This window comes from Fusarium poae, chromosome 1, assembly GCF_019609905.1.
Source record: "Fusarium poae strain DAOMC 252244 chromosome 1, whole genome shotgun sequence".
NCBI classification, from domain to species: domain Eukaryota; kingdom Fungi; phylum Ascomycota; class Sordariomycetes; order Hypocreales; family Nectriaceae; genus Fusarium; species Fusarium poae.
This window is the reverse complement of record NC_058399.1, coordinates 9,047,309-9,065,565: the sequence shown is the minus strand read 5'-3', so window position 1 is coordinate 9,065,565 and position 18,257 is coordinate 9,047,309. Positions and strand designations below refer to the sequence as shown.

At 49.0% G+C, this 18,257-nt stretch overlaps 8 protein-coding genes across 8 annotated transcripts; 4 read left to right on the top strand and 4 right to left on the bottom strand.

The window, feature by feature from the left end:
- Positions 1 to 414: 414 nt before the first annotated feature.
- FPOAC1_002947 (uncharacterized protein) lies at positions 415 to 3,180 on the bottom strand (the record flags this gene model as incomplete). The annotated part of the gene is made up of 1 exon (XM_044847519.1): positions 415 to 3,180. The coding sequence occupies one exon, from the start codon at positions 3,178 to 3,180 to the stop codon at positions 415 to 417; it is 2,766 nt and encodes a 921-aa protein (XP_044713435.1).
- A 1,459-nt stretch (positions 3,181 to 4,639) lies between these two features.
- Positions 4,640 to 5,617, top strand: FPOAC1_002946 (uncharacterized protein; the record flags this gene model as incomplete). Its single annotated transcript, XM_044847518.1, has 2 exons — positions 4,640 to 4,895; positions 4,950 to 5,617. The coding sequence occupies 2 exons, from the start codon at positions 4,640 to 4,642 to the stop codon at positions 5,615 to 5,617; spliced, it is 924 nt and encodes a 307-aa protein (XP_044713434.1).
- An 884-nt stretch (positions 5,618 to 6,501) lies between these two features.
- CPC2 (cross-pathway control WD-repeat protein cpc2) lies at positions 6,502 to 7,942 on the top strand (the record flags this gene model as incomplete). The annotated part of the gene is made up of 5 exons (XM_044847517.1): positions 6,502 to 6,543; positions 6,699 to 6,736; positions 6,796 to 6,922; positions 7,007 to 7,324; positions 7,517 to 7,942. 5 exons carry the CDS (start codon positions 6,502 to 6,504, stop codon positions 7,940 to 7,942), a joined length of 951 nt encoding a protein of 316 aa, XP_044713433.1.
- A 773-nt stretch (positions 7,943 to 8,715) lies between these two features.
- Positions 8,716 to 9,882, bottom strand: FPOAC1_002944 (uncharacterized protein; the record flags this gene model as incomplete). The annotated part of the gene is made up of 4 exons (XM_044847516.1): positions 8,716 to 8,900; positions 8,958 to 9,313; positions 9,368 to 9,468; positions 9,535 to 9,882. The coding sequence occupies 4 exons, from the start codon at positions 9,880 to 9,882 to the stop codon at positions 8,716 to 8,718; spliced, it is 990 nt and encodes a 329-aa protein (XP_044713432.1).
- A 586-nt stretch (positions 9,883 to 10,468) lies between these two features.
- FPOAC1_002943 (uncharacterized protein) lies at positions 10,469 to 12,298 on the top strand (the record flags this gene model as incomplete). Its single annotated transcript, XM_044847515.1, has 2 exons — positions 10,469 to 10,888; positions 10,940 to 12,298. 2 exons carry the CDS (start codon positions 10,469 to 10,471, stop codon positions 12,296 to 12,298), a joined length of 1,779 nt encoding a protein of 592 aa, XP_044713431.1.
- A 533-nt stretch (positions 12,299 to 12,831) lies between these two features.
- Positions 12,832 to 14,145, top strand: FPOAC1_002942 (uncharacterized protein; the record flags this gene model as incomplete). The annotated part of the gene is made up of 7 exons (XM_044847514.1): positions 12,832 to 13,026; positions 13,089 to 13,142; positions 13,206 to 13,232; positions 13,280 to 13,576; positions 13,630 to 13,758; positions 13,813 to 13,992; positions 14,038 to 14,145. 7 exons carry the CDS (start codon positions 12,832 to 12,834, stop codon positions 14,143 to 14,145), a joined length of 990 nt encoding a protein of 329 aa, XP_044713430.1.
- A 258-nt stretch (positions 14,146 to 14,403) lies between these two features.
- FPOAC1_002941 (uncharacterized protein) lies at positions 14,404 to 15,250 on the bottom strand (the record flags this gene model as incomplete). Its single annotated transcript, XM_044847513.1, has 4 exons — positions 14,404 to 14,481; positions 14,535 to 14,902; positions 14,974 to 15,078; positions 15,247 to 15,250. The coding sequence occupies 4 exons, from the start codon at positions 15,248 to 15,250 to the stop codon at positions 14,404 to 14,406; spliced, it is 555 nt and encodes a 184-aa protein (XP_044713429.1).
- A 703-nt stretch (positions 15,251 to 15,953) lies between these two features.
- Positions 15,954 to 17,220, bottom strand: FPOAC1_002940 (uncharacterized protein; the record flags this gene model as incomplete). Its single annotated transcript, XM_044847512.1, has 5 exons — positions 15,954 to 16,194; positions 16,256 to 16,392; positions 16,452 to 16,727; positions 16,787 to 17,125; positions 17,212 to 17,220. 5 exons carry the CDS (start codon positions 17,218 to 17,220, stop codon positions 15,954 to 15,956), a joined length of 1,002 nt encoding a protein of 333 aa, XP_044713428.1.
- Between the last annotated feature and the right edge of the window lie 1,037 nt (positions 17,221 to 18,257).

Here is an 18,257-nt window from a genome sequence, read left to right as displayed (position 1 = left end):
CATTCCACTGGCGAATCGCTTAGTTGAGAGCTTTTGAATTGATACACTAAATCCCTCTCTGCTCGTGGTAAAGGAACAATAAGACGGGTTGCACGTTATCTTGGGTTGGCACAAAACATGCAGCCTTAGCTCGACAGGTACATAATGCATAGCCGTTCTATTCCTAACTCCATCGGACCATTCATTACACATGCATTATACTAATACAACACGACTTAACGCCTAGGTGAGACTCGGCTTGAAACACCAAGTAGGACATGGAAATTAATCTGACTGTATCTATTCTGCGAATCGATGATTTGACAGCAATTCCGAAGTATTGTTACAGCGCTAAGAATTAATTATGTTACACCTAAACCATCACTGCATACCTATGCAAGTTTTGGCTGATCACAAGGTACACCTATATATCCCTTAGCCTCTGCCAAGTACTTTTTTCGTACCCGGCCTTTCCCCTATCTTTTCGAAATACACCCTGAGGCTTTCCAAACCATCAAAGGTTTTCAGGCCTACTTCTTCCACCATACTGTAAAGAACTGGCCAGATTGCGAAGTCAGGCAGCGACATCTCCGTGCCAGCAATAAAGGGTTGCGCGTCCCCTTCTGCGAAACTGTTCCAGTCTTCAAGTTCTTGTTTAAGAGACCTGATATCTCGTGTGCCATTGTCGCCGACCTTGGGCAAGTTTCGCCAAGTATCCAAAAAGGCCATGGCACGCTGGAAACGAGTGAGTCGGGTTGCAAGTACCGCCGGAGCTTGCAAAGCACTGCCAGGGTTACTGATGCCATAGCGAGCGTCCAGATACAACATGACAGCAAGATCACCTTGCACGACGGACTTATCCTTGTCCGCAAACTTAACAACAAGGTTATCGGAGCTCAGCGGCTCGGATCCTGTTGTTATGCTTCCTTTTGCATGATTTACGCCAAACTCGGCCAACATCAAAGCAATGCGCATGTTGGCAATTGGGTCGCGGCAAGCAAAGAAACGAGGCGCGTTGCTCATATGCAGCACGTCAAATCCTTTCCCATAATACGCATCCCAGTCAAATTCTGATGCATGATTTTCTGTTCCGAAAGCCTTCAGCATCTCGATAGCTTCGGAAGATTGGCCGTTGATGACGGGATGAGACTCGTCGCGGGTCTTGGCTTTGGCCCCTTGGCCCCAGATAAAAGTCTCCTCCCGGTTCAAGAAGGTACCAATATGTCGAAAGGTTAGCGATATTCGCCCCCCCTCGAAAGCAAGTTCCGCCTCGGATTTTTCTTTTCTGGGTCGTTTATCCTGGCGAATAGCGTGCAACCACTTCATATTGCTACGTAGGCCTAACCGACATAGTGAGTTGTGTGGGAGTTTGGCGCGCTGAATCGTCCTCTTCGAGTCTGCTGGTGATGAGGCTCCATCTTGACTAGCGTCCTTGTCTTTCCTCTTCGTCCTGAACGTGAAAATTCGTTCAGCACCCAGGCTCATGTTAGCGATATAAGATCCTTTGACGATATCCAAGGTTTTATCGCTGTGTTCGGAGATGTAGTCGGTACCATCTCGGTAGTACTGAATGAGTACGTGGTTCAGGGGGTGACCCAGGTGCTTCTCTGTTTCGGCCCTGATGGCCTGAACGGTCGGGGAAAACGGGAGCAGTGGTGGCGATTCATCAGAAGGGTGTCGATAAACTGGGATGCTCCCGTCTGGACCAACTACGCCCTGCACTGCGACAAGTCGTGGGACTTGTCCGCCTTGGTGGGACATATGCTGCCACTGGACCTCCTCACGTAGCTTATCGAATATGCCGTCGACTAGGGAATCAGGGAGAGCATTTTCGATAATATCAGTATCTCCTTCGCAAAGCCCTCTCTTTCCAAAGTTATCGTCATGTGGTGCCACTGTTCTCTTGTCCTTGGAAGTTTTTGACTCTTTGGTCTTTTGTTCGAGTTGCTTGTCGTTCAGGGTGGGGGTTGTTTGAATGAGTTTTGTTTCGCTCTGTGTTTTGTTTACTGAGACTGATGACTGGATATGCTCATCTTTATCTTTGGCAGAACTCTTTGAACAGTCTGAATCAATGGTAGATGCTTCTTCAGTACTTTGTAGTGGGGATGCTTGATGCGCCTTGTCTTCTACTACATCCACAATCTTACTTTTGGTTGATGAATCCGTGATATGTGCAATGTCGGGCTCTCCACCCGTCGTAGGTTGGTTCACATCGTGGGGTTCTTCGGTCTTTGGCAACTCGGTTGCGTCATGGCCTCCAACTGCATCTGTTGACGAGACCTTTGGTGGGGTCTGAGGCGATGAGTGTGCAGGGCTTGGTGAATCTGAAGCTAGCCGAAGGCTTGTCATGTCTTTGACGAAATCTGGAGTAGTGCTCTTCTCGCGGCCTTTTACTTCTTTGGAACCTGACTTGGCGGTCTGCGGCTGTTTTAAGTCTTGTGGTGAGGTGGGTGGTTGGGCCCTCCGTGACTTGGGAGACTTCGGCTTGGGCTGTATTACCTCCATCACCTCATCGTATGAAGCGATCTCACACCCGGTGAGTTCTATCAGAGAGGCTATTGCTTCGCTCTTCCTTGACTCGGTGCGGTAACCACAGCAGTCATTAACAATGGTGATGGCCATGCCATGTCCGGCAGCGTCCAGGGCTGTCGCATACACACCAACATTGGCCAATGACCCGCAGATGAAAAGCTCCATGACCATCTTGGCTCGCAAAACGCGCAACAGATGAGTTGAACGAAAAGCCGAGTAGTGAGATTTGGAAACCTTTGCGTCTGTCTTATGCATTGAGTCTTGAATGACGGAGGCGATCTGGAAGCCAGGCGTATCGGTTTCAACGCATACAGCATCCTCGTGACTGAGGAAAGCCTCCTTGTCTGGCGGGCCACCAGCCTCGATTATCTTATCTGGAGGACTTGGGCGACCCTTTGAAGAATCTTGTACTGATATAGGCGCCTTGTCGGTGATAACAATATCTTCCTCTGGTGCATGTCGCGTCTCGCTAAACTGAGACTGGACCCAGACAACATCACCTACATTTCGGAATGCCTCTGAAAGTTTGACAGTACGCTCGACAAAGCCCTCTGGTTCGTGGACAGGTAGAGCACCATCCTTGGATATGAAGTCCTCTTGGAAATCCACTCCGATGAGGGCTTTGCGTGTTGTGATTTGGGGCAAAGAGGCCTGGTCGAAAGAAAACATTGTGGATAGTAAAGTGCAAGAGTAGAATATAATAATACAGCTTGATATGGAAGTTGTGTAGATGTATAAAAAGATATCGTGGAATGGTGCACCTTGAAAGTCCAGCTTCCAGCCTATGTATATAAAATAAAGCAAAGCATTTGATGCTGTCCTTACACGGTAGGTGGGACTTTGTAACTCTGATATTGAGGGTTTTAGTTAGGGCAGGGGGTTAGACGATCAGGGTCCTGGGAGTAAATCCAATTATAATGTCGCCGGGCTTGGTTTCGTTCTGTCTGAACGTGCAGGGTAGATAAGAGAGATCAGCTTTGTCGGGCAGCATGTGACACGCTTTGACGTAAAGGGTGCTTGCTAGGTAGTTTGAGTGATATGTTGGTGATAAACTGACTCGCTTGTCATCTGGAAACCATGCAAGTGGTTTCCGTAACTGCTCCTCTGGTGTTGGACTAGAAGTGTACTAGCATCTTTCAAAGTGTCGGTCAAAAGAGTCATTGAGCAGGTAGGTAGGTAGGTTTTGCCTCTGTACAGTACAGTAAGTGGATGATGAGAATCGTTACTTGCATGGATCATTGCAATAGGTTGTCTTGGAAGCTTTGAGGGACTTGAGCGGTAAGGCCAGACGGTTGTCGATCTGTCGGTCTAGAACTTTGTCATACCACCGGTATTAATCTCACACACAGGATACATTATAGAGGACTGCGACGTAATTTGGCGTGTCTGATGACTTGTTTGTTTATCTTTGCGTTCGTATCATAACTTTATTTTCATCATTGATTATAAACGCCTTTCCTTTAGCACGCACCTGCCTTTGTACACAGAGATGGGCTTTCCAAGTTGTGATTCTGATGATAGAGGAAATCGACGGTACTTTACTCCGTACAAGTGCCGGCATTTACCAGCATGCCTTAGTAGGTACCTACCTAGGTAAGGAAGGTACTTACAAGCTGGAAACCTATTACGACTGAAGCCTCGCGGCCAACCGCCAGCCTCTACAAATGTATGCAGGATTGTTCAGTTCAATTTGGTGCCGGTTGTATAAGCTGGATTCCATTTTGATGTTTCTGCCAGGTAGACCGTGCTGACGGTCAGTAGCTCTATTGAAGCGTTGGTGATTCAGGAACAAGTTGCAAATAAGTGCCCACGTCGGGTGGAGCTCATCAAATATTAGCGAATGAGCCGGGGTTTCTCCAGACACCACCAACGAAGCTTTAGCATACCTCCTTGCTTAAGCTCTTACTGATACATAAACACAACATCTATCGCAGACGTACATTCAGCCTCATAAACGAAAAATTCACTATCGATTTATCTAATACTCATACCTATCGTGTGCGCCGCCAGCAGATATCAATACATTATTGCTAGGACTCTCAAGGCAGCGATTATCAATGGGAGATTAGCGAGTCTTCCCTCGACACTGCATCGCGTCGCGAAACCTCTGACTGCGAAATCGGTCGCAATGACACCTAAACGAAGTCTATCCCCCGTCGATGGGCAACAACCTGATCCAAAGCGTGCTCGACTCGAAGAATCCGAAAACGAGGTTATTCGACTGGACGACGACGAGATTAGTTCAATCGCTTCTTTGGTACCGAATCCGCATTACCAAGCCAGAACAGGCCTTCAGCGTTCTATCGCAATGGTTCTCAATCATGACGGGTTTGAAGGAACAAGCCCCGAGGCAATGGAAAGCTTCACAGGAATGGTAGAGACCTGTGAGTTACGACTTGGTTGTGTGCAACCAACACCGGATTACTGACCTATACTAGATTTGGAGGGCATGATCGAAGCTGCGAAAACTCTCGCTTTGGCTGCTCGCCGCGAGCATCCCATACCCACTGACTTCGAGCATGCACTGCGACGGCACAACGTCAGTGTCTCATCATTAAAACCACACTTGAAGCCGCCCATTCCCAAAACACAAGTGTTCCCTGGCTACGTTAATGTTTTGCCTGAAGATCTTGACGCATACACGACACTGCCACTTCTGGGCGAGGAACTTAGTGGACAGCACGACAAGGATGAGAAAGATTATGTACCGACTTCGTTCCCCGATTTTCCAAGTAAACATACATACAAGTTCACTCCTCAAGAAGACAGCAGCATTCGTGATTCTAAGAAAATACGCGAAGAAGCGGCGAGAACAGCTCAGCAGGGTGAGGATGCTCTTAGACGACTCGTACGAGCATCTAAGATGCGAAAACAGAAAGAAGTCAAAAACCTGGTTGAACGTGATACACACGGGAAAGAGAGATTCCGGCTTTGGGAATCCACAATGAAACGTTTCATGGCGACTGAAGGCAGAGGGGAAAATACTGATCAAATGGAGATTGCGGATCACAGCATGATTGTCAACGGTGAAGCGCTTTTTTCGCGAAAGGAGGTGCCAAGAGCTGGCAAGCGTTCAACCGCATTAGCAAGCAAAAAGGCGACATAAGGAGGCATGAACAAGATCACCAACATGATACCCAATATGCATATAATGGTGCTGGTTGGATAATGGCACCAGGTGTTTCGGTGTTTGCTTTGTTTTTCTCCTCCTTTTTTCTTTCTTGATTTTATGTCATGTTCCCTGTGAGGACAAGCATGGGAACTAATTATTCATGTATAATCGCGGCTAAGAACGAATCGAACAGAGAATAAGGTCATCGGTCCTAACTCACATGCACGGAACGACTTGGTTATTGATGTATGTGACTGAATCGTATTATGTGCGTTTACCCCATTTCTTCCCTACGACGACCACTGACATTGATATTCACCGTTCAGGTGCATTGATCAATAGAGTAGTTATGTGAGGACGAGCTACACGGCGATCAAGAAGCGCTCTTCTTTCCACAAGGGTCTGGTCTACAGACTACCGCACACTCTACTCTGCTCAGCGATCAAACCATAGCTTGCCTTCAATTGGCTTGACGACTGTGTAGTACAGTGGCTCATCAAGGCTTTGTTGCGACATTTGACCTGGATCGCGGCCAGTTCAATATCTCTCATAATGAGCTCATCTCATCAGCCACATTGGGGCACCTGCGTGCCACGATCAACAGCGCCACGCAGCTGGGTAAAAAATCACACCCTAGAGCAAGTGCCAGAGACAATAAATACGTACCTCGCCTGCCGCTCGCACACCCCGCTAATATGAAAACGGAGTTCAAGGCCCTAACTTTCCCTAATTTTTAACCCACACAAAAAAAAGGGCAGGTACGATTCGCAACCGCCTTCCCATCCGACTCGGCCTAGGTTTTGCAGAGCAGCCTTTGATTTCTCTCTTTCTTCCCCTTCACGCACCTTGATCCTCTGCATCGCCTCGTCACCGCAAAAATGGCCGAACAATTGATCTTGAAGGGAACCCTCGAGGGCCACGTACGTCGAACCCCATCAGCCCTGCTTCTATCGATGCCGACTGCTGTGTCGCGACTGTCGCCGGTCACGACCCGCTTCATAACGAAATGCTGAGTCGGCATCAGTGAAGGAGATGATACTTGAGGAAGGAAAGACTGAAGGCTGACTGTTCACAGAATGGCTGGGTCACTAGCCTGGCTACCTCCATGGAGAAGTATGTTCAGCATCGCAAACACGCAGTTGTTCCAAGTCACCCAACTAACCGTTCGACAGCCCCAACATGCTCCTGTCTGCTTCCCGAGACAAGACCCTGATCATCTGGAACCTCACCCGCGATGAGACCCAGTACGGCTACCCCAAGCGATCTCTCCACGGCCACTCTCACATCGTCTCCGACTGTGTACGTTTACCTAGTGCCCCGCCTTGAACAACAGCGCTTGGGCGGGCAGAACGAATGAAGAATTCGACTGATTGTGGGAAACAGGTTATCTCTTCTGACGGTGCCTACGCTCTGTCTGCCTCTTGGGACAAGACTCTGCGTCTCTGGGAGCTTGCTACTGGTACCACCACTCGACGATTCGTCGGCCACACCAACGACGTCCTCTCTGTCAGCTTCTCTGCCGACAACCGCCAGATTGTTTCCGGTTCTCGTGACCGAACCATCAAGCTCTGGAACACCCTCGGTGACTGCAAGTACACCATCACCGATAAGGGCCACACCGAGTGGGCTTCTTGCGTTCGCTTCAGCCCCAACCCCCAGAACCCCGTCATCGTTTCCGCTGGTTGGGACAAGCTTGTCAAGGTCAGTACTACGAGCCATGTTTTCCTTGCCGCTTTTCACATGATGTTTGCAACCCAAGTATTTGCTACTTCAGAGCCTGTTCACGCAGGCCATGAGACCACTATTCACCATTGCCCTGATCTTAACTTGCCACAACTCTTTATACACACGTCCAATTTTATGCATTTGACAAGGTTCTGACATCTGGTATAGGTTTGGGAGCTCTCTACCTGCAAGCTCCAGACTGACCACATTGGTCACACCGGCTACATCAACACCGTCACCATCTCCCCCGACGGTTCCCTGTGCGCCTCCGGTGGCAAGGACGGTACCACCATGCTCTGGGATCTTAACGAGTCCAAGCACCTCTACTCCCTCAACGCCAACGACGAGATTCATGCTCTTGTCTTCTCCCCTAACCGATACTGGCTGTGCGCCGCCACCGCCAGCAGCATCATCATCTTCGACCTCGAGAAGAAGAGCAAGGTTGATGAGCTCAAGCCCGAGTTCCCCGCTGTCGGCAAGAAGAGCCGAGAGCCTGAGTGTGTCAGCTTGGCTTGGTCTGCTGATGGCCAGACTCTGTTCGCTGGTTACACTGACAACATCATCCGTGCCTGGGGTGTCATGTCGAGGGCATAAATTGCTCTACCCTTATAAAAAAGAGGCGTGGTGACGAAGGCGAGCGGAAGAAGGTAGATCATTGGTGGGGCGTCAATTGGTTGGCTTCCTCGTTTGGTCTTTATTGATGCAAAGGAAGGGGGGCGACTACAAATCTGACGAGGGCATAACGCATTTGCTGGTTATAGGCAGCCCCTGAAATTACCGGGATTCATCCTTTTGTTCTCCAATAAAGAACTCGAGTTTTCAAAATATGTCACGACTTCCTTTCAGTGATTGTATCTATATGTACCTATCTAAGCTATTGTGTAATGCTGCTGATAGTACAGTTGAAGTTTGTGTATGCGATGAACAGGAGTAAAAGTGTCGCCTTGTTGTGACACATCAAGAACAAGCGGTCGGCAACCATTAATCAACAGAAGAAGTATCATTGTGCTACAATCGTAGGCTTAGGATTTCGGCGGGGATAACGTACCGTATGGCATTAAACACTAACTAAGCAGTGATCGGTATTTCAAATGCCTCTATAAAGTATTGGCATCATACTTGCGTGCATACTGATGGGAATTATCAGATAAGGGTGTTTCAGTGGTACTGTTGACCAGCATTTGGTACATGGTCAATTCATTTTATAGGACTCCCTATCTGACACAATAATTTTGTTTTCTCAGTCCGCTCTGGCCTGAAAACCGCCGTCTTGATGATAGCGATATATGAATAAGGTGGACGCTGGTGTGCGACACCAGAGTTATCCACACGTTATTCCAATCGCTGGCTCTTGCTCTAAAGCCTCTCTACATGAAAGGTGGCAGAGAAAACGGATACCCCCCGTTCTTGACACGAAACACGCTCAACAAGAAGCTGTACACGAGGAAGAGAAGACCACCAAATCCGATGACAGCGACTTGCTGAGTCTTGGCATCAGCGATTCGCGGAACCTTGATGGCTAGAGTGATGACGCAGAATGACAGGACACCATCTTAAACACAGCGGTTAGCATGAGTTGAAAGTTGAAAGAGGAAAAGGTACGACATACAAAGTGCCGCCACAATCTGGGTCTCCAAACCAAGTTGCTGCTGGAAGCCTGGTACAATATAGTTGATCCCACCGCGCCCATCACCAGTAACATAAGGAACTTTGCGGATGTGGTTGAACATGTGGCCACTGATGAACAACAAAATAACCATAAGGGAAATAGCAGCCCATAGATTACGGCTTTGAAGGATTGGAGAGAGGTAGGGCCAAGCAACCATGGCCGCGGTGAGGACTCCGATTACAGCAGTGATGGAGACTATCCAGCCTGCGTAGTTGATAGGCCGCTTCACGCTAGGATGAGGTCGGTTAGGAAGAGAGCGAGCAAGCCATGACTGAACTCGTTCGGCGGATGCGGGTCTCAATAATGTCAGTTCATTGCTATCCCTGAGCTTCAAAGACTGCGCTACTTACCCAGTGTTGAAGTCATAGCGATCGGGCTCCTTCTTAGCTGATGCATGGGGACCGACGGTGGGGTGGAATAGAAGCAACACAGGTGCGGTTGAGAGACCAAGCTGTTATCCAAGTCAGCAATCAAGCTGCCACACTTTTTTGTATTGCCGTCTTCCAAAAGTACATACCGACATGAAGGTATCTCTGCCGTCAACGAAATCCAGTGTGCCAAAGACCAATCGCGATTCGGCTGCCTTGTCGCCTTTGTTCCAACTCTTGCCTAGTAGCTCCCATTCGGGCTGAAACTCTCGGCATAGCTGACAAGAGAATCGCGCATCGGCAGCGGTGAGGAGTACGGCAACGCCGTAGTCTCGAGGTGTGGATGTCAAGGACTTGTACGTGGAATCCTTGAGCTTGAGAGGCGTCGAAATCTGTTTGGCGTGGAATTCGTTGAAACGCTCGGCGGAGGACTTCTTCGCAGCCACAACGCCTGTCGCAAGCAAGGCGAAAGAGAGAAGCGAATGGAGGAAACGCATGGCGGCTAGAAGAACAATTCGAGGATGAGAAAAAGAGGAAAGGAAGAGGCCAATTGGCCAAGTATTTTGTGGAAGAAGAGTGAAGCTACAACCTGGTTCACCGTGTTACTTACACCTTGGACACAAGAAACTAGAGCTAACGAACTGAAGCTGAGGTGGCCTCTGATTCTAGCTGGATACGTACCCAAATACCTTACCTAAGCTCTTACAGGCGAACGATCAGGAAATTGGTGGGGGGGGCACGTCAGATAAAAACCGGTACTGATTTGGTGGTTGATGGAAATATCAGATCAGCTTTAGTGAGTAGATAGCCAAAGAAAGCACTTCTAATTTCGTCAAGTCATTTGCCAGTCCCCTATTTTTTGCGATCCGCCTGGGGGGTTTCAGGCGTCATTGGCAACATCTCGCTCAGCCTTTCATCCATCACGTGCCCGTATCCGCCGGGTCAGCATTGAGTCTACGCTAGTCCTGATATAGCATCTTGTTTATTGCTACTGCCTGGGAATAGCCTACCTAGTTCCCATAACACAGACTTTGGCTTCTGATATCCGTTAATTCATCCCACTTCGTTATTGAAACCGTTCGCATGGGACACACTTTACATATACCCAAGCTTCAGAGTTATCTTATCGTTCAGGATAATGAAGGTCAGGTCCAGCGAGGTAGCTATGCACCTTATGACATACTTGACACTAGTATCATACTGACTGCATCCTCACAGCGCGTAGCTCGGATCAACGAGCTCGAACTGAAGCACCAGAGTAATGTCAACCAGATGGAATTGACAGGTCGTGACGAAGAAGCTCGTTTACTTAAGCTTCGACTGTTGACACTACGCGATGAAAATGCTTCGCTGAAGGACAGGCTAGTTCAGAGAGATGCTCTCGTGAAGCAACTCTCGAAGCAAAGCAGCGACACACAGGCCGAGCTCAAAACATCCAAATCGAAGCTCAAAGCCCAGGATACACAAATTCGAAAACAGAGTAATGCATTAGAAGATCTCAAGGTGAGTGACAGACGGCGAAACCCACCAGATATTTAATTAACGGTGGCGCAGACCGAGATAGACTCGTTAAACGAATTCAGGCAAGACTCACACAAGGTCTTGCAGGAGAAACTTGCCCTGAGCCGTAAGCTTGATCAGATTCAACCCCAACTCGAACATCTCCAGTCACAACTCGAAAATCATCGCGACGTTGTCGCCCAGAAGCAGGATCTCGAACGCTTACTCAGTTCGGTCGAAGTCGAGCTTGAAAATGAGAAAAAATCCCACCAACGAATGCAATCCAAAAATCAAACCAGCGATGGATGGAAGGAGCAGTTCGACGAGGCTAAGGAAGAAATGGAGAGGCTCAAAAAAGAACATGGCAGAGAACTAAGGGAAGTCCGCGGCGAATACGAGATGCTGGAGGGCCGCATGGAAGATACGAAGAGCAAGTTGAAGAAAACACAGACAGACTTGAAGGATACGCGAGCCGAGCTTGCATCTTGCCGTGCCGAACTAGAGGAAGCACGTAAGTTGATGGCCAACAACAAGTTGAACAAGAAGAATGTCGGCACAAAGGAACAACTGGTCGGAAAGAGGCGAGCTCATGATATAAGCATGGAGGATATCAGCATCGGGACGCCAGGGCCAGATGAAACCACTCTTCGGCGCCCATTCAAGAAGCGAGGCGCTGAGCAAGCATTGGTCGGTGAGAAATCGGCTTTCTCGATTACACCATTCTTGAATCGAAGCAAGAATATATCCGACAGCCTGTCGGAGGAGCTAAGTGAAGTTCATTCACCAACGAGCAAAATTGCTAATGGCCCGGAGCCCGCGGCACCTGTTGAGGATGACGTTGTGGAAGCCGGCGATTTAGTCTCCATTGGAGCGATAGATGAAGCTTCTGGTTCAGATGGCGAGGCAGACGGCCATGTTGGTGTTGAAGAGATTGAAGAACCGAAGGCTCACAAGGGACGGGGTAGACCAAGAAAGGCTCTCGATGAGGCACCAACAGCAAAGAAGAACATGCCTGTACAGGCAAAGAAAAAGTCAAAGGCAACAAAAGCTCCCGGCAAGCTTGCCGCGGTGAGTGAGGAAGTCGAGAGTGGTGAGACAGGGGCTGAGCTTCAGGCGAAGCCCAAAAAAATGCTTGGGTTATTAAAGTCTAACCCTACTGCGACGTTGTCGAGGCATGGTGTTGATGACGCCGATGCGCGAAAGAAGAAGCGCAAGGTGCTCGGTGGTGGCAACAAGACTTTGTTTGACGATGAAGAAGAAACCGAACCAGTGCCAAATCCAGCGAAGATACAGATGGGGGGTGGCCGTAGGGTGAAAGCGCCGTTGGGAGGCCCTCGTAATGCATTTGGCGGAGCGACCTTCTCTCCTTTGAAGAAGGACAGAAGAGGAGTTGGTGCTAGTTTCCTCCATTGAAAGAAACTGCCCAGTTGTTTCGTCCGTCTACTCGGACAAATATGGCATGGAACGGCGTGGTTTATTGGCGTTTGCTGATTCATTGGTCTGGAGCAGCGGTGCTATTGGGTCGGGAGTTTGGTATAGGCGCAAGCATTTTGAACTGGAATTAACATTGGTTTTCATTATACGCAAAAGACACAGTGTATGTATATTCAAAACCTAGAAATCATCTAATTGTGTTGAAGCTTCGTGCTGTTCTTTCCCAGCTTGCGCGGTGGTATAGGTTAGCAAGGCCGCTGGGCACAGTCTAGCCACCTTCAAATAATCATCTCGTAACTTCCGCATTCTCTGTGACCTCCAGACTCGACAGGGACTTCATGATCGAATGAGTTGCCGTATTGTCTGTCGAATTTATAACAGCGTTGCTGAATTTGATTTCGTGATTCTCGATGACTCCGCTAGGCACTTGCAGAAGAAAGCCTACCTAGCCTAGGGTTGTGAAAAGTTTTGTCCTACTCATCCCATTATTCTTGACACCTGCAATCTTCAAAATGATTTCTCGATTGTCACCATGCCCTACAGGCCGACATATTTCCTCAGTATTGTCATTGCAGAAATCGATCGCACCTTTTGTTCGATGGTCGTCATCGGGATCGCGCTGGAAACAGCGCCAGGGTCGTGATTCCTATGCCCGCGGTGCGAAGGTTCAGGGTCTCAAAAGTCGGGCGGCTTTCAAGCTCCTCGAGGTTCGTCAAATCCCCCCTCCGTAACATGTGCAGGGTCATGAGTGGGCTAATGTCTCCGTTAGATGGATTCGAAATACAGACTTTTCAAGGGAAGCGGACAGACAGTGGTCGATCTTGTGAGTTTGGTTCCTACTTAGGATTCCCAGTACCAAGAGCCCATTTACTTACCTCATTCTCAGGGATACGCACCAGGTAGCTGGTCACAGGTAAGCTCCATATGTCTTTCGGCTCTACAGACCATTGATGATATAAGGTCGCTGTAGAGAGAACCAGGCCCAACGGCCGGGTTATTGGTATCGATCTTATCCCAGCCCAGCCGCCGCGTGGTGTTGCAACCTTCCAGGGCGACTTCCTTTCACCAGACGTACAGGAAATGGTCAAAAACTTCATTCTTGAAAGCCATCGACGCCCACCTCCCCTACAAGATAACAGTGAAACTGAACAGTCTGGTCCCGATGAGACTGCTACGCTTGATCGGCCGAGTTATCTTGATATGGAACGGCACGCTGCTCAGGATGAGGTACCGGCGTCAAAAAAGCGCATCGTAGATGTTCGTTTAGCCACCTATCTATCGGTATAATCTATACGCTAATGCTTGTCCAGGTTGTTCTTAGTGACATGTCAGCACCCTGGGAACAAACCACAGGCTTTAACGTGAACACGTTGAGTAACCCGTATCATAGGTTGATGAACACGAGCGGGAACGCCTTTCGCGACCATGCCGGGAGTATGGTGAGGATCGTCTTACTCTACAATTGTGAAAAGTGTCCAAGCTCATCAACATAGGATCTTTGTGCCGCCGCGCTACAATTTGCCAGTGATACACTGAGATCTGGTGGACACTTTGTCTGCAAGTTTTATCAGGGATCTGAGGATAAGGACTTTGAGAGGAAGTTGAAGATGCTCTTCAGCAAAGTCTTCAGAGAAAAGCCAGATTCTTCAAGAAAGGCAAGTCAATCTGGCTGGGTACACCCACGCGGGGGTGCGCAAGTTTACTAATTCTTTCTCCAGGAAAGCCGCGAGGCATACTTTATTGGGTTGCGAAGGAAGCCCGATATTACGATACAATCATCAACTCCCACACAGGACGAGACTGCCAAGGCTGGAACCGACATATAAGAGTGCACCAGGAGACCAAGCAGTGCTGATTTGCATTCGTGATTTCACCATGTATAATATTTTGGGCCAGTGGTTTTCAATCAATTGGAAAATGGCATCATGACGGCAGCAATGCGCGAGAAGTTCATTGTAGAATTTTGTGATACCTAGGCACGCCAATTCCATGCAAGACCCATTTGCAAGCCGATGTTCGGCATCATTTGCCCCATAAACTGGCCCCAACTCCACCCAAGGCCAATAATTTTCACCATAAACCGCTTAGACCTTGAAACCACGAGAACGTCTTCGGCCACGGGCACGCTCGAACTTGCGACCCTTTGACTCGACATAAGGCTTCTGTAACGGGGGTTAGAATTTGTCGTTTTTGGACAAATAACGATTGATCTTACCTTGTGGCTGTGGGGGCCGAAACCGAAGTGCTTGACAGCCTCACGGGAGTTCTTGGGGCCACGGAGGATCAGGGTGTTGCTTCCGGTGGGAGCGCGGAGAGCAAGCTGGTCCAGGGTGATAGCCTCACCACCGGCAGCGAGAATACGGGCACGGGCGGTGGCGGTGAATCGCAGGGCAGCGACGGTCACCTTGGGGCACTCGAGCAGACGGTTGTCGTCAGTGATGGTACCGACAACAACGACGGTTCGCTTCTCGCCCTCCTTGTTGATGTTGGCGACAATGCGGGACAAGGAGACGGGAGGTCGGTTGATCTTGGAAGTAAACAGACGTCGAAGAACAACCTTGTTGAAAGAGGCGTCAGTTCGGCCTGTAAATTTGTGATCTTGGTTAGTCTGCTTGTTCGACTTTACGGAGCCGTTGGCGGCATGTTGGACGTACGAGCCAGGAAGCGGTAAAGCTTCACCAAGAGCTTGAGGTAGACATTGTCGCTCTTGGGGGCAGTGCGGTGAGTGCCCTTAACGTGGTGGCGGTCGAGATCGATACCTGTAGGGTGAAGCCATCGTCAGCCTTTTTGTTCAAGCATGCTCAAAAAATAGCAACTCTGTCTTGCGCTTTCGCGAACAAGATGGTGCATTGGTCGCAGAGAAGGAGGCGCAGAAGCGCACACCTTCTCTACTCGCATACAGAGGCTGAACTTCAATCTTCACGTACCCATGGCGGCGGTTGTCGCTGTGAAATTTGGCGATGTTGGGTATGGAGGTGGATGCGTCGAACAACACTTTCTTACACCTTTCGAAAAGCCTTTGCACTGGTGGGTCTTCCAAATTGGTGTGGCCGCTCAGAGGGCGGTGACTCATGGCAGTTAGGGTTTTTTCTTAGTCACCTCACCTTGGCTCCTCTTACTCACCGAACTCACCGAGGTGTGATCCATACCTCTAGGCCAAAAATAAACGACCCAAATCTGTTCAAACTAGGTAGCCTACCTACCTGGTAGGTACTAATCCAGTATGTTATGCTTCCTACAGCCAGTTACTGACACCCTGGGGCACATCCAACTGCGACTAACATAGGTACGTTGAAACTTCAGTGCAATGCGCTACATATGCTTCCACAGGTAGGCAGGGTAGGTAGCCAATTTTTTGTCTATTCAGTCAAATGTCCTTCTATTATCCTACTAGGTACCGATTCTTTCCTATAATGCCTGATCCTCTATGCATACCTACATCAAATACATACAGCCCTTGCCCCCTTATATTTTGCTGCTGTTCCGATTATCCCATGAGTGTACAAATCTACCTGTGATGTCTCCCATAACCGCACCATTCTTCGTTCCACTGATCCTTCCCCTACTGCCAAACAATCTATGCTTCAGAAATCCGGATGGCCATACATAATATCTTGACGAATAGATTTTAAAATCATAATGATTGGGACTCGAGGCCAGGCCTGAGATCGACCAGGAAATCACGCGTCATCTCGAAACTTAGCCAACTCGATGCCATGCTGGGGGCGACTTTCAAAAGATTAGGCACGATGCCTTTGTAAAGGCCCTTGATTCCCTCTTGCATCACGATAACTCGAATCGCGTCTGCAATGCCCTTATACTGGTAGCCCATGCCTGACATTGTGTTGATCTGGAATCGCCGCCGTAGAACATCGCTACATGTCATGTGAGTGGTGATCATTGTACGTGGTGATAGGCAGTGGGACTGCTACTTACAAGGGGTATGTGCAAGTTTGTGCTACGGCCCCAGAAACAGCACCAGCAAGCAGTTTCCGCGTCGCGCTGGGGTTTTGTTCTCCCTCCGGCGTCAGATATTTACGTACAGATTCATAAACCATAAAGTTGAGGCCGACCTGAGTATATTTCTTATCAGTATTCAAGACGCTGGTCAAGCATTGGCATTAGGACTTACATATGGTGCTACGCCAGCGACAGTAGGGACGATGCCTCGATACAACGCAGACATGCCGCCCTCGGTTTTGTACATTTGAATCAAAGTAGTCCACATGCCGGGTAACTTTTCTGGTTTGGCGCCCAGCTCGGCGAAACTTGCAGACTGTATAGATAGTCGTGTTCGAACAATATCGAGAGGGTACGTGAGAAAGACGGATGTTATGCCTGCTGCGCCACCACAGACAAGGCGAGTGAGTGCTGATAGATCGGCTCCTGGATGACTTTCGAATATACTCTGCGGCCCTGTTAGCCTCCCAAGCATGAGTCCAAGCCGGCTGTACAATCGTCACGTACCCGCTTGTAAAAGTTGTAGCTGCTGAATTGAACAGCAGAGTAAGGCACAATGCGAATGCAATTGGTGCCATTGCCTCGCATGAAACCTCTCCAGCCTTCTTCCTTCCACATCTTGACCAAAGCTTTTCCAACCGACAGCTTGTACGCATCTCGTCCAACGCTTTGCACCTGCATAAGAATCTTGAGTCGTTCTAAAGGGGATACAACCGTTCGAGACACGGCGCCGGCGACACCTCCGGCGCAAAATGCGGCGACAACTGGTTGGGAAATGGATTCTCGAAACTGTATAGACCTATCAGAGGCCACGGCCGCTGCCGAATTCACCAAGTCAGGCTGTGACTAAACTGCCTGGTTAGCGACTCTTCTATAGAACAGTAACCGTGTACCAATTGTCTCCAAAAGGCATTGGCGCATGTCTCACGTACAGTAGACATCGTAGTGTGTTGATGTATTACACTGTGCGGTGCGATCTTGTAATTGACTTTAAGCCAAGGCTTCGTCTCTGTTTGTTTGAAGCGCTGTGTTATTTGTGGTGGTAGTGACCGATATGTTCTAGCCGTGGATTGCGACAATGGTAGGCAGCCTTCGGGGTTCTGGAGGCCAAGATTGGGACCGTCGGGATCTCCGATGGAATGATATTTCCAATTGTTACTGTCGATTGAAAGACAGCAATGGCATGCTGAGAGGTCGAATCAGGCATAAGCTGTCGGTAACCATCGGAGAAGAAGGAAGAAACGTATGCGCTGAGCCCAATACACGACAAGGCGTGGAGGCGTGTTATTGGCGAACAAGGCGGCGATTGACAGCTCTACAAGTGTTGTATGTATTTATATATATGAGGTTGGATTGTAGTGAGAGGAGTATGTTCGACGGACGGGATACGGGATCGGTGCCGTCAACGAGCGGATGGGGGCGCGTGAGCCGGCGATGCGGATGACTTCGGGGGCGCGCGCGTGGTGCCCCGATTGCCGTTCGGGAGAAGCAATAGCAGGACCTGGAAGGTTTATTATTGTGGGGTAGGTAGAGTGGGAAAACTTTAGATAGTACTTGACAGCCAAAGCAACAGCTACAGGGTAACCTAAACCCGTAAGATAAGACTGGACAAAACTTGAATTCTTGAATCATTTTATGGCTCAAAGACCAAAGCCAAGCTAGTCAACTTCTATAATGTTATGTTTACACAAAGAAACACTAGCGCAGGCCTTTTGTTTCAGTGCGCCTGAAGTTATTCTGTTGAAAGGCTTCGAACTCTGGAGGTCGAGATTTCTGATTGCACCGAGCTGGAATCAACGACGTCGCTCTGCATCAGCCTACAACTTACTACCACAACAAGGTCATCATCAGACTCATCTTGGCCAAGATCAGGGGAAAGGGGCTGCAACAAGGAAAACCAGAGCTTGATGGGCAAATCATTCACTGTAGCGCTACCGCATACATGGAACAAGTCACAACTTTGTGTTACACAACGTCG